Here is a 14,702-nt window from a genome sequence, read left to right on the forward strand (position 1 = left end):
AGTTTGGTGCGTGTGGTAACTTTTCTAAGACTTGTGGTAACTATACTTGTCACCAGTGTTTTTTTTAGATACGTATCTATCGCTAGATATTAGATATAGATAGATAGATACATATCTATATCTAATCTAGATTTTAAAATAAAAAAATAAAAATATCTCGTATCTATCTATAGGGGACTTTGCTGCAGGTTGGCTACCACTTTATAATTTGGTCAATACTTTGTCTGGAGTTAACATTTACAAAAGTATATGGTATCGTTGGATAGATAATGTCTAGAGCTATAATTTTGCCAAAGAAACATACGCGATTGCTTTTCAAAAACAAAATTTATGGTCAATTTTCTGAAGGTGCTGAAAAAGGCGTAAATTTTTTTGAAAAAAAGAACACTAAAATGACTTATATGCACTTCAACGATGATTCAGTGTTGATTTACAAACGAAATCAATACTTAAATCGTTTTTATGCATAATTTGCTGAAATTTACCTATCCTCAACCTGCAGCGAAATCACTTTCTCAACCTGCAGTTTTATAGACATTTTTTCCGAGACTCACAACTTTTTTTCAACACCACAAAATGCACATATATTCATATTGAAGCATAAAAAGAAATTAAAATACTATAAAATAACGCTTACCCGACCACTTTTTCTATGCTAAATGTCAATTTATAACGCTTAGCAAAAACCAGAATAAATTTTTTCGCACAAAAAATCACAGTCGAATTGTTAGTGTATCAAAACAAATGCCAGTTCTGTCGAAACAAGTCTCAAAAGTGATCATGCATTAAACTAAGACTTTGACAGCTATTGCGATGGCGGTATCATCACGTATAGTGAAAAAAAGTGACGTTTCTCAACCTGCAGCAATTCTCAACCTGCAGCAACGCCCCCTATATAGAAAACACTAAGTCAAATCTATTCAATAGATTCAAGATATAAAAAAAGATATCAAAATCCAATTTTACAAGCCAATTTCAATTTTTATCGTTTATCACATTTTGTATTACAGTCAGATATCAGATTATTTTTATTTCATTAGTTTCAATATTAGAATATAATTGAAAATTGCGACGAATTATATTATAACGAATTTATTGAAAAAAAAAATACATTTTATACTTTTCGAAGAAATCGTTCCGATTTTGGATTCAATTCATAATCCTCTCTGACCGCACTGCTCAATTTTATCTCGACGGAAACGAAAAAAAATCCTGACATTTTTGGAATATTTCATATCTAAATTTTATCTTTAAAAAAAAGATAGATATGTGAATAGATAGTATCTAGATATTTTATTTAGATATTTATCTATATCTAATCTAGATGGGTTTTAAAAAATTCAATTTTATCTGTATCTTATCTAGATACAAAAATCGTATCTAAAAAAAACACTGCTCGTCACCAATAGATAGCACAAACCTACCACATTTTATTTCTGTGTGTAATTTTCTCAAGTATCGAATGTTCGTCTTTGTTCTATTGTCGTGATAATAATCGACCACTCATTTAATTCATGGCGTCATTGACATAGGTGTTGATCAAAATGTAGGAAGTTGGAAATCAAAACAAAGGCTCTAGGAAATCGCCAATGTTGCTTTTGCCTAAAATGTCAATGTCGTTAACAGCATTGACGTTTTACTGATTTAAAAGCATTGAAATGTCAATTGCTTTGACGTTCTAGGCACAAATTTCCGAGAGCCTTTAACAAAAATGATAATAGGTTATAATGATTGTCATGGTCATAAGCGGCGCGCAAATAAATCGATGATTGATAAATTATGATTTGTACTTGGCATTTTACCTACGAATTACTCAAAAGCCGATCAGCAGTGAAAAAACGACAGCCAATCAACATTTGAATTAACTGAGGTGAATGTGACTGTGTGCGTGAGCATGTTTTCATCGCTGCTACACAGTTCATTCAATTCATTCAGTCTGTTGCATCTATCATGATTAATATAGAACGCCAATAATCAGGTTTATAAACAACGTATTTATCAAAACACAGAAAATTCAAATATATTTACTGCGCTTTTTGTAGCCCCATTAATTCCCTTTCCAACGATACCAGTGGTTAGGCAATGTATCAACTACTTCTCAGTTAGATTTCAGTTGCCGCAAACTCATTTTTTCGATTTTTTTTAGATTTTCAAAAAAGTTACAATACGTATACTCGAAAGCGTGTGACAGTCTGTAACTGGCAGCACCAAAACCCAAGCCAATAAAACAAAACTCCATTTCAATTTTCAGCGAATTCGCCGACCCTACAGTACAACTCTTTTCTGTTAATCAGAGTCTGAATTGGTGTGGAATTGCAGATAAATCCGATGAAAAATCTCTAGAAAAGGTTAAAATGGAATGACGCTCCTATGGATTTGCAACTTCTATGGACTGACGCATTTACTATTGTAAAATAATCGCGTCACAACTTTTGGCAAAACACTTTGGCAAAAATTAAATTCAAAAGTTGTGACGCAATTGTTTTCCTCATTTCCAATAAAATGTTTCATTAGGGAATGCGAAATACACTTTTGTCCTGACAAAATAGCATACCTATTGTATATATAGGCGTGACGCCAAAACTCCCACTTTCGATATTTGTGCTTGAAATGCACAGTCTATGGAGTGTCATTTGTCGGACTGCCATCAATATTTAAATCTCATATGTTATTGATCTGCGTGTAGACTTTTGTAATTTATCTGTTCCCTTGGTATAAATGCAATTGCGCTGAGCACTAAGAGTCATAGTCTGATATATAACTTGAAACCATAAACAGCGATTTGGATATAAAGAAGTCTTACGGTCAAAATGAGTTTAAGAGGAAAAGTCGTGATCATAACCGGGTCAAGTAGTGGAATTGGGGCCGATGCAGCTCGTCATCTGGCAAAATTGGGAGCAAAAGTGTCGATTGTTGGACGAAATGAGAAACGAGTGAGTGAAGTGGTCGATCAAATAAAGAAATCTGGTGCACCAACACCACTTCCGATCGTGACCGATGTGACAAAAGACGCGCAACGCATTATCGATGAAACTATCGAGCATTTTGGTCGACTTGACGTTCTTGTAAACAGTGCAGGCGCCTTTGGAGCAGATAGCGTGGCATATTTTGATGTTGAAAAGTTTGATAGTATTTTAGATACAAACGTGAGGAGTGTTATTATTCTAACGAATTTGGCGGTGCCTCACTTGGAAAAGACAAAAGGAAATATCATTAATGTTTCCAGCGTTTGTGGATTACGGCCATTTGATTACATGACGTCATACTGTATTAGCAAAGCTGGATTGGATCAGTTCACAAAATGCTCCGCGATAGCATTGGCTCCGAAGGGAATACGAGGTAAGTGGAGGCAAGGCTTAAAAATGTAATATGGTTTAATTGGTTTTTTTTTTGTTAGTGAATTCGATAAATCCAGCCACAATCCGTACCCCAATTTTTGAACAGATTGGAATCAATGAATCGAATGAAAATCAATTCTACGAAGATCGTAAACATGAATTTTTAGTGGACAGAGTTGGCGAGGTTTCGGATACGAGTTCAGCCATCGCTTACTTGGCTTCGGAAACATTCTTGACTGGTGTGCTTCTGCCAATTGATGGTGGCCTGACGTGCGCGGGCATTCGAAGTGAATTAAACCGATTTACCTTCTGATTTCAATGTAATTTTAAAATACATGTGAATAAAGAAATAAGAAAATAACTTCTTCTTTTTTTATATTTTTGTAACAAGCTCACCTCGACTAACGTACATGTGCATCATTTTTGCTTCATGCTGAACATAAATTGTTGTAAATATTGTTTTATTTAAGTGTTATCTTCAAATGATTGAAATAAAGTTGTAAAATAACAAAAAAAAAACAGTACAGGCTAGTTAAATGGAATCTGGAATAAAAGCTTCGTTGTAGTATATTCATATGCAATGATAGTGACGCATTAGCATTCAATTTGTTGGTATGTACTTACGCATAAATTCTGGACCGTTTCGAACAATTTTAAGGTCGGTATTTTGGTAGTTCTCCGGCTGTTTATGAAAAAGAACCACGACAAAAAAAAGGATTAGTAACTGAGCAGTCAGTTAACTAATTTCAGACAAAAATGACTTACTTTGATTGACATTTCAGTACAAAGTATAGTGTAAGTCTATCATAGTTAACTGAAATCATTTGAACTTACAAGTCAATCTAAGTTGCTTCATTTGGGACAAAGCGATTTTCTTAGAACAAAAACATAAATTCAATCAACTAGAGTCAACTGAAGTTATAGTCAGTCAGTCATTTTTTTTTCAAACGGGTATACTCCCGCATTGCGATTTTCTGAACACCTAGATCACGTTTTGTGTAAGGTGAAGAAGATATATTGATTCTAGTGAGAATTCGATACAAAATTGTATTACATGAATTGCATGTTCATGCGGTTTGATTTGTGTTAAGATGAAAATTAACACTTATTTTGAGTGCTTGGTCAATGTTATTGTTCTAATGCTGAATGTCCAATGTCCAATGTCCATTGGTTAAATACATTATAATTTCATTTATTCATCAGTTCATTACAAAAGATTCCATTGAGGCAAGACATCCATCCGAAAAGCATAGAAACAATAATTCTTTTTGGTGGACTTAAACTTCACGTTTTTAAACGATAGCAAATCCTAAAAGAGATAGACTGTTAGGCAAAAGATACTCCTTAATTATTAACACCCAGCTGTGTAAATCCAGTATGATATAATTTAACGATTTATTGTTTCAATTCTGTTGAGGTTAGAACAGGCAAACAATATTAGCTTGCCAAAGTAATCAATTTGCAAACTAACACCTGTAACGAAAGTCTTGCGACAAATTCGAAGGCTCGAAATTATACTTTTTCTCAAAGTAAGATAGATACAGATGATTGAATCATTTAGTTGGGTCCCCTAACGTAAAAGAGAAACGCTTTTAGGGTGGAAGTAAACGATACTTTCTGACCTAGAGCGTAAAATGTTGGGAAACAAAATTTAAGACCTGGACGGCCAAAAAATCATATTTTCTCGATTTTCTCTCCATTATTTATAGAAAATTGTGATGATTTTTAGCTAAAAAGTTCTCTTAGTCTAACTCATCTAGAGATATTTCAAGTGGTGAATATTGTTTTCATTGTACTCTGAGTTTTATTTCAGTCATCAAAATTTCAAAAAAATGACAAATTTGCAAAAATGCATAAAAATGAGCAAATCAGCTCTCAATGTTTTGTCCTATAAGTTAGAAGATATGGTTCATATAGACTCCACGGTGGTTTCTATCGAATGCTAAGGAATCAAACTTAATTATCTAGGCATACGATTTTAAATATTTTGAGAATTAACCGAATGCGGACACAAAATCTTTGTCGCAAGACTTTCGTTACAGGTGTTATTAAAACCAGGAATTTAAACTTGACATTTTCAATTTTTCCTGCAATTTTTTGTGTTTAATTTATTTTAGATTTGTATCAGAAATGCCTATGTGATGATAAGTACAACATAATCATCTGTGATTTACAACATATTGATTAGTTTGACTCTCGTTTACACTCTTCCAAACCCCCCACCCCCCCGAAATTCCGGTGAGATGACGAATGATACCAATTATTACTTATTATACTTTATCCCTGTGTAATATCTCTTTCAAAACCATTGAAATAGGTGAGTATTTGCAATTCAGACTCAGTTGCTTTTGAGCGCTTGAAACAACTGGTTGATACGCTGTGATGCTTTTCAGTCTAAAGAAGTGAACAAGTTCATATTCACCTGTGCAATGTAAGAACCAGATTTTTACTGAAAACGAATGGAAATGTGGAATCGTTTGAGTGAATTAAATGCAATTCAAATTTTGCGTTACTTAACTAGTTCGTGCTGAAGTGTTTCAATCGAATTCGTTATCAAGTTCAGAGAAGATTAAAAAATGTCCCTTCTCCCCCAAAGTGCAATGTAGATTTAAACTGAAAAGACTGTTCTTCTCAGTCATTCATCACTTTGGCTTTTGATTTACAAGTTTTAGTTGAAGTATGTGGTGGCATTTCCGAAATAATTCATTGTTAATAATATTCACTATCAATGACATGGCATGCATTCAATCACACTCAATGACATTCATTAGAAGCTATTAAGAATAAATTAAGACCTGTTCTTCGATTAGATTGGTGGTTGCTCTCAAATGCAGTGCCGAGTTAATGTTTCGTGGTGCCCTGAGGCAATTTTTTTTGGTGCTTTTTGAAAATTTTTCGAAAAACTAGTTGCAATTTTTACTTTGTTTCAAACATTTCATTCAAATAATAATTTTGGTTGCAATTAGCAAAATTTTGTGGTTTATATTTTAAATGCGAGCGGCAGCGAGCAAGATTTTTTTTTTTTTTGAAAAACCGCACTTTTTCCCCCACCATACAAAAACTTTTCAGAGCATCACAATTTTTAGGCACAGCTCCTTGGGGCATCAAAAATTCATATTCAATTCATAACATTTTTTCATTTCCTCTCTTTGTGGTGCCCACAAATGCGTGGTGCCTTGAGGCAACTGTCTCAACCGTCTCTATAGTTCACTCGACACTGCTCAAATGAAACATTTCAAAAGGGCGGAAGTGTGAACAATCTGTAATTTGGAAATTCGACAGACATAATGTGTGAGTGTGTAAAACTAAAAATGTACTGCAAAATCAAAAACCCTGCATTAAGCGGGTAAAAGTCAGTACCAATAATTAATCAAAATTGCGCAAGATCGCCTCTAAGTAGTCTAACTCCCCATTAATTTTCATTTTTTAATTAAATTTGTTATCTTTTCACTTTTATTTAACTTAAAACTTCGTCTGGGTCATCCAGTGCCCCAAACACGGTATTAGGGTTAATTTTTTTCTTTTTCCCGTCGTGAATTCAGATAAGCAAGCTCAAAATGTATGAAGTACTATATGAATTGATGCCAATTTTGTTATTGCTTACATCGATTGCAAATTGTGATTTCCCTACTGTAAGACAAACGACCAATGGACCAGTCGAAGGCACAGAACAAACGAGCTTTTTCGGCAAAAAGTATTATTCATTTCGAGGAATTCCATATGCCGAGGTTCCAATAACTGGGAATGATCCGTATACTGGCGAAACGGTTGACCGAAGATTCAAGGTAAGCAATGGAAGCGAGAGAATAAATGTCAACATACAAAATCAATTATTTTGAGATTAAACTCAATCAAATCAATTGAAAATATTTTCTGCATCTGAAGTCACCTCAACCACTCGTGCGACAATGGACTGAACCCCTAAAGGTGCAAAACTTCGGAGATGGATGCATCACTTCATCGGGTTGGGTACCAGCAACGGGAAACACAAGCGAAAATTGTCTGTTTGTTAACATTTATGTTCCAGGTTAGTTTTATGACATTTTCATTTCAATGGGCAAGCGGAATAATGAAACGTAATTTTTTTGTAAAATGGAGAGCCCCTGAAAAAAATTTGTTTTCATGTATCACTTTTAATGAAAAAAAATTTACGATGCGATTCAATTTTTTTTTAGTATTTCCCCGTTTTTTCGCGAATGTTCTTCTCTGATTTTTTTCCAAACTAAAAACCATATGATTCGAATATTCATTGGACAACACAATGAATACGCCGAAAATGTGCGATAAAAAAGTACACCAAGTGGACTGACTGAAATGTTTATTAAAATTATAAACAAATGTTGTTCTCGTCGCGTGCGGCGCACACAGCCGCTTCAGCGAAAACTGTCGATTAAACGACTACGATGTTTGTTTTTTATCTAACCAGTACCTAAGTCTAGTCTATTGGTTTGTGATTTGCGATTATGTGACAAATTATCGCTTGCTGCTCAATTGCTGTGATGAATCATTTGAATATATCGATTTGAAGATGATCGAAAGTAAGTCAAAGATCTTTGCTTCGAGGCATGAAATGAAATCAGTTCGTGTTTGGCCATTGTATGTATCGTTGCAATAAGTTCGTTTGATTTGTATTTTTTTTCGAATTTCCCGTTTTTCGAAGAAAAAACGTGATGGGAGGCCAATATTCCGCTTTCCCATTCATTTGAAAAGGCTTTATTCAGTTGTGTGCTGCATTTAATGCCTCAATCTTATGTGTTCTTTTTTCGAAAGCTGGTGGCGTAGAGAAGAAAACTGTTCTGATATTTATTCACGGTGGTGGTTTTACTGAGGGAACATCGAACGATTTCCAATACGGGCCAGACTTCCTCATTGATGCGGACAATATTTTGGTCACATTAAATTATCGCGTGGGCGTTTTTGGCTTTATGAATCTTGGTTTTGGAGAATATACCGGCAACATGGGTTTGAAAGATCAGCAATTGGCTTTGAAATGGATTTATGAGAATATTGAACATTTCTCGGGGAATCAGAATGAGATCATGTTATTCGGAGAGAGTGCGGGTAGGTGTTGTATTTCGTAAAAGCTATAAATTTGGCCACCAGAAAGTGGTGAAATTCACATCACGTTTATCATTCGTGTTCTAACAGGCGGGGCTTCTGTAAATTTACATATGCTCAATGAAGAGTCACGAAAGTATTTCAACAGGGCGTTCGCTCTCAGCAGCTCTTCCTTGAACAATTACGTCTTATACGAACCAAATCACTTAGAGAGAATGCAGAAAATCTCAAATATCCAAGACAAACTGCAGTTGGTCGAGTACTTGAAGACGGCAGACAGCACAGAACTTGCTAAAATACTAAGAACCAACGATTTGGAACAGGTTCTACTTCAAAAAGCATGGAATCCAACCATCGAAAGTCCTGAAACCAAAGATGCATTCATAACTAAGACGTCCGAAGAAATCTACAAATCAGATAAGGCACCAGTCATGGATACTATGTTCAGCATCGTTTCTCAGGTATATCTAATGAATGAAGATCATATACATATTTGACGATTTGGAAATTTTCCATCGAGGAGCAGAAATGCATCCATTGTTCAACTCAAAACATTCGTTCCTTTGCTTCAATTAGGAATACGTATCACTCAAACCAGATTTATCTAAAAACACTGAACCACTTCTTAGCGAAGATTGGAAAAATTCAAAGATTGTGCTGCCATTCAGTGGATTTGATAAAGATACTTATCCAGAGGTAATTCTAATAATTCCAAGTAACGAGAGCTGTCTAAAATTAAGCATATTAAGAAATATTCAATACATAGTCCGACTCGTGTTTTTTTTCTTCTAATATTTGGCACATGAGTCGAACAAGTGCCAATCGATAGTTTAAAAGGACCTGATTATGGAATGGGCTAAAAATGAATTTCATGTCCTTAGTGTCCATCTAAAATCAACTGCTGCACATTTTTACGCCAGTATAAAGTGCATAAAACCATCATAGCTATGATATAAATAGCCAGATGTAAGATTTTCATACAATTTTTCCAAGTCTTGAAGACAAAAGATAGTTCTGGTTACACTTGTTGGCTCCCTCACATCAAGAGATTTGTTCCTCCTGAAATATAGAAAAAGCGATAGTTAAATTTTTTCGAAACGAGCAACTTAGACCAAGACCATGATCCATTCTGTAATAAGGGCCACCTAAGCTTGGCAATTTTTCGGCTCATGTGCCAAATTAAAAAAAACACACCAGACTGTGTTAGTATCGAGTGTTATTCTTATTTTCACTCTATTCAGGAATACAAGCATGCGATCGATCTTTTAAAAGACGCCTATTTCAATGACACAACCAATGCTGATGCAATAAAACGTGGAAACATTGCTTTACTCTCAGATTCAAACTTTGGGTATGGAATTCTCAAAGCTGCCCGGTATCAAGTAATAGCAAACAACAAAGGAACACCAAAAAATACGTTTCTACTGAGGTTTGAATGTGCCAACATATAATAATATTCATCCATTTCATGGCTTCTTTATAATTGGTTTGCATTAGATTTTCCGTAAACGCCGACATCAATGCATTCAAGATCCTGTTTCACTTGAATATTGATGGAGCATCTCATGGGGAGGAACTTTGTTATATGTTCCGGTAAAGAATTTTCAATAACTGGTGTAATCATAGTAAATTCAAGTGCACTTGGTTTGATCATTTGTTTTCTCCTTTGAATTTAAGTTGCGGTTTGTTCGACAGTTACAAATTATACGAAAACGCATTACAAGCCAGAGACGATTCCAATGTGAATTATAGGACAATTAGGCGTATGGTCGATATAATCACTAATTTTGCTCGAACTGGGTGAGTTGTGAAGAGATTCTGACAATTACTTTTCTTCGATTTCTCATCAAATTCATTCGTTACTTCGATACATTCTTAGCAATCCATCGGTTGAAGGAGATACTCCGTTCATGTCATCGACATCACCGGACGAAATTCTCAGCCAAGACATCACAAACGATCCAAACAGCAGCTTGGTAACAAACATAATGGATCAACTACACTTCAACACATGGAAGCAGATTGATGACTCCTATAAAAGATTGAAAATTAATGACAACTTGTAGTGCTTACTACTCTATCACTATCACGTTCACAAAACAGAAGATAATAAAATCACTTTGAAGCAAAATAATACATTCATAAATGAGTTATCAATGCCCTTTCTTGTGATGAAATTTTTTTGCTCTACTGGTTTTCCAATATTTCGCTTTGTTGTTCTTTCTATTTATCTTTCATCGTCCTATTCGACACTTTATTTTCCAGTCACTCATCATCATCACCCATTTATTTAACGTTCTAATTTTTCTCTTAATTATCATATGTCTATTTTATTTATTCACTCAAATTCAGAGCTATTTTCTTTTCCACCGCATAATTCTTTCTTGCATTGAAGAAAGCAATACATTTTCGTTATTTCAAAATGGGTACATTGTCGTGACGTAAAAGCAACAATAAACATTTAGAAACCATTAACACCTTTCTGTGTCTGGTCGTTTTTATCAGTGTTTCAAACTTACACAATTCTCCAAGCTACTCTATATTAAGCCAACCTACGTGTGTCTTCTCCCTATTTCAAGTCTCTTTCATTCAAAACAAATTTTACTCATGTATGGTTTGTCCTGATGCGAATTATGAATTTTTTCAATTTATTTATTTTTAAATGAAATCAAATCTCTTTTACAATAATATGAATTTTATATTCATTGCCATCAATCCACATTAATGTACATTGTATCGAAAAACAATTTAAAAAAATTTCCTCAAACTTCAAAAAATTTAATTCGAAAACCAAAACTGCATTTATAAGATCCTTAGTGAGGCCGCGCGAAATCAAACACAGACGAACATATATATAGATTATATCACCGTCACCATACCGGAAGAAAATGATTGTAAATTGCCGTGCAATACTGTCCATAGCAATAGTTTTATGAATAAAATATTCGTAATTTTTACGCAATGTAAAATTATTACTCATGTTGTAATAGACTATATGTTTTTTCCCTTTTTCGTTGTATCATTGTTATTAACGTTTCTCTTTGAATCTATAACGTGATGAAGTGTGTCTCATTGGTACGATGAATTAATAAATGGTGTTTTTGCACTATTCTTGACAGTTCGAATGTCATTATTATAAAACGGTAATCGATGATTTTTTTTCATAGGGTTTCAATAGAGATGGGTTGTTCCGCTTTTTTTTTAATTTAATAGTAGAAACGTAACGTTGAAATTGAATTGACAGATTGGCGATTTCGTGCGGTTAATTGTATAGGCAACGGGTATAATGTCATTTATCATCTCTCAAATTCAATTAATGAACCCATCACAAATCCACAATTCAAGCTCAGTTCTTTTTCAACAGTCGAAGTAAATCGGTGATTACTCACAGAAAAATGGAAGTCAAAAAATTAACTTTACGAAGTCAATGACTTCGTAAGGCTAAATTTTTGACTTCCATTTTTCAGTGAGTAGGACACTTTTCATCGTATAGAAGTGTAAAGGCTTACATTCATTTGGGCACATGTAAGAAATACACATTTATTGGTAAGAAGAAAAATGTTACGCCTGAAATATCTGCATGAATTTGATCAGAGAACAAAATTGGCTGGATTTTCAACTGATATTGTTGTAAATAACTGGATTTTTCACTGTTTAATTCGACAAACACTGCCGATTTTACATTGATAAACTGCCTTGCGAATAGGAAGTTCAATGCGGAAAATATTTGTTTTATCATTTTTATTTTATTTAGAACGACGAAAAGTTTTATTTTTGTATTTTTATCTATTTTAGATCGTTCAAACTGGCTCGAAGTTATTGATATTGAATTGTTCTCAATTTTCAAGTGGCTATTTATGTGAAGACTTCGATTTAATTTATAATTTTTTCCGCCGTAAATTCAGATGTGCGAGCTCGAAATGTATAAAGTGTTTTGTAAATTTATGCTAATTTTGCCATTACTTATATCATTTTTTTTTTAAACCAAATATGGTGACGGATTTCGCCGTTTACGGCTCATCAGTGTATCTCAAAAGAATTCAAACCATCTGCGTATCGGGTCATTTATAAACTGAACAATATTCAGTTTGAAATGAAAAAAATTCGGCTTGAAAACGAAGATCCAGTTAACTAGATCGTTATCATTTGGAGTTTGGTATTATTGTATTTATATAGTAAAATAAATACCACAAAAAATTCAGATATGGATATTGTAAACGATTGAAAACTGTGTGCAAATCAACACTTTCACCGAAAATCTGCGCAACGATCTAGTTAAATGGATTTTCGTTGTCAAACCGAATCGTGCTTCAATGTACCAGAGTCCTATTTCACAAAAAGTGAGAAGAATTTCTCAGAAATATTCTGTAATTAGCAGAAAATTAGCGGAAAAAAGTCAGATATAGAGCGAACATATGAAAAAGTGAGAAACTCTTTTAGAAATTCTCAATTCTCACTTTTTTGTGAAACAGAGCCCAGGTGTTTTATGAAATCTTGGAACAATTTCAGTCAACGAACTCCTACATCGTTTTTTACACGCATTCACCAACTTGAATATCAGCTACATCCATGATTAATTGATTGTGAACAAGCAAAATTGAAGTAACCACAATTTTGTTTTATATCGTCGATAGAAACCGAATATGATTCGCCTATGCGACTAACTAAATACAATAAAACGGTGAATGTACAACAACTAGTTGACTATAATGTGATGATGTTACTATGTGATGTTTAGGTACGTTTTCCGTACACCACAGTGAACATAAGAAAAACTTGCAATTTAAAAGCTACACTGCTGGGTTCCATCAGAGCCCTCTTTTGGATTTGTTTCGCATTTGGAACGGGTTTTTTGTTGGATTCAAGCTGCTATTCATGTTTAAGTTTGAGAATAATAAACGTCAACGAATTATTTCAGAAAACAATTGAAAGAATTTATTAAGCTCTCGTAGATAGATTCGCATCTTGATTCGAATGTCTTTATGTTCAATAAGCATGACTAATTATGAATGTTTTTTGGACGCATGTTGCTAGGGGTATTTATGTCAGTTGAATCTATCGAATTTGATCGTTCCATTGCGATTTTGTTACGAATTCGCACTTTCTCTGCGAATTCTTTACGAATTGTTCACATTCTCTGCTTTGTCACTGCGAATGACAACTAAGATGGCGCCAGCTGTCAATGTTTGGATTTGACCAATTCGCAAAAAATTCGCAAAAAATCCGCCAAAATTCGTGAAGTCAAAACGCGTGCGAATTGTGCGAATTCCTGTCAATTCGCGAATACATAAATTCCATTAGGCATGTTGCGCATAGTTTTTCATGGATAACTAACTTAAAAGTTCTTGTTGGGCCCAAAAAGAATAACCGTGCTAGATTTAGTCGACGACTAAAAATCCATATAATTGGTAAAAACAAACAGCTTTTCCGTTTTCAATACACTTTTTACACATTCTGATGCAACACCGACCGATTTCTTTGGCTATATTCGGTTTGATCACGAAACATTACTTGGAAAACAGTCGATTTGTAATGACTTTTGTGCAGTTTATTACCCTTTGGAAGAATAAACTTGTGCAAGTGCGATCATCATGAATTCTCAGAAAGCTACAGGAAGTGATTCAAGGGTATTATTCAAAATATGAAAATAAAATTTTGCAATAACAAACATAATTTATACATCTCACGTGATTATTTCTAATCAAACACGTTTTGGCAGACATAAAATCTGTTTAAAAGCCGCTTAAATAAGTGAATATTTGCGATTCAAACTCAGTTACTTTTCAGCTTTTAAAGCAACTGGTTGATACGCTACGAGGCTTCTTATTCACAAAAGCAGTGAACAAGCTCAGATTCACCAGTGCACATGTAAGAACTAGAAGATATCAGGGCGTTATCTCTTATCAGTAACTGATAATTGGTTACGCGGAAAAATGATAAGGAAAAATTCGCGTTTTCGCGCAACTGATAAGAAATAACGAAATGGTGTCTTTGAGAATATTGTAGTAATTAACCTGCTCTACAACTTTGCTGAAGACAGAAGTCACTTATCTCTTGTCAGTTCCGTTAAAAATGAGAAGGCAAATATTCGCGTTTTCGCGGTTGTTCACGTATTGCGCGTAACTGATAAGAGATATCTGTCTTCGGCAAAGTTGTAGAAGACCCTTAGTACTACAACTTCGCCGAAGACATCAAGTTGCTATCTATTATCACGGTCCAGTTTCCATGAAAAAACACATTACGGGCATTGTATGCCCGAGTACAGATTTAAATTTTCGATATGTTATGAATATGTTATAATGCAAA

General features: G+C 34.2%; 2 protein-coding genes across 3 annotated transcripts; both read left to right on the plus strand.

The window, feature by feature from the left end:
- The first annotated feature begins 2,703 nt into the window (after positions 1–2,703).
- On the plus strand, positions 2,704–3,728 carry LOC129574289 (uncharacterized oxidoreductase TM_0325-like). The gene is made up of 2 exons (XM_055456081.1): positions 2,704–3,339; positions 3,398–3,728. Exons 1-2 carry the CDS (start codon positions 2,811–2,813, stop codon positions 3,649–3,651), a joined length of 783 nt encoding a protein of 260 aa, XP_055312056.1. The 5' UTR covers positions 2,704–2,810; the 3' UTR covers positions 3,652–3,728.
- A 3,155-nt stretch (positions 3,729–6,883) lies between these two features.
- On the plus strand, positions 6,884–10,532 carry LOC129574290 (esterase B1-like). Of its 2 annotated transcripts, none has more exons than XM_055456082.1 (9): positions 6,884–7,123; positions 7,224–7,365; positions 8,109–8,399; positions 8,487–8,857; positions 8,973–9,092; positions 9,638–9,825; positions 9,894–9,989; positions 10,074–10,196; positions 10,276–10,532. In XM_055456082.1, the coding sequence occupies exons 1-9, from the start codon at positions 6,896–6,898 to the stop codon at positions 10,460–10,462; spliced, it is 1,746 nt and encodes a 581-aa protein (XP_055312057.1). In that variant the 5' UTR covers positions 6,884–6,895; the 3' UTR covers positions 10,463–10,532. The 2 variants fall into 2 exon arrangements, with proteins under 2 accessions (XP_055312057.1, XP_055312058.1); XM_055456083.1 differs by having other exon boundaries at positions 8,121–8,399.
- Positions 10,533–14,702: the final 4,170 nt, after the last annotated feature.

Source organism: Sitodiplosis mosellana, unplaced genomic scaffold (assembly GCF_009176505.1).
Source record: "Sitodiplosis mosellana isolate CC-2019 unplaced genomic scaffold, AAFC_SMos_1.0 Smas_scaffold_6162, whole genome shotgun sequence".
Lineage (NCBI taxonomy): Eukaryota > Metazoa > Arthropoda > Insecta > Diptera > Cecidomyiidae > Sitodiplosis > Sitodiplosis mosellana.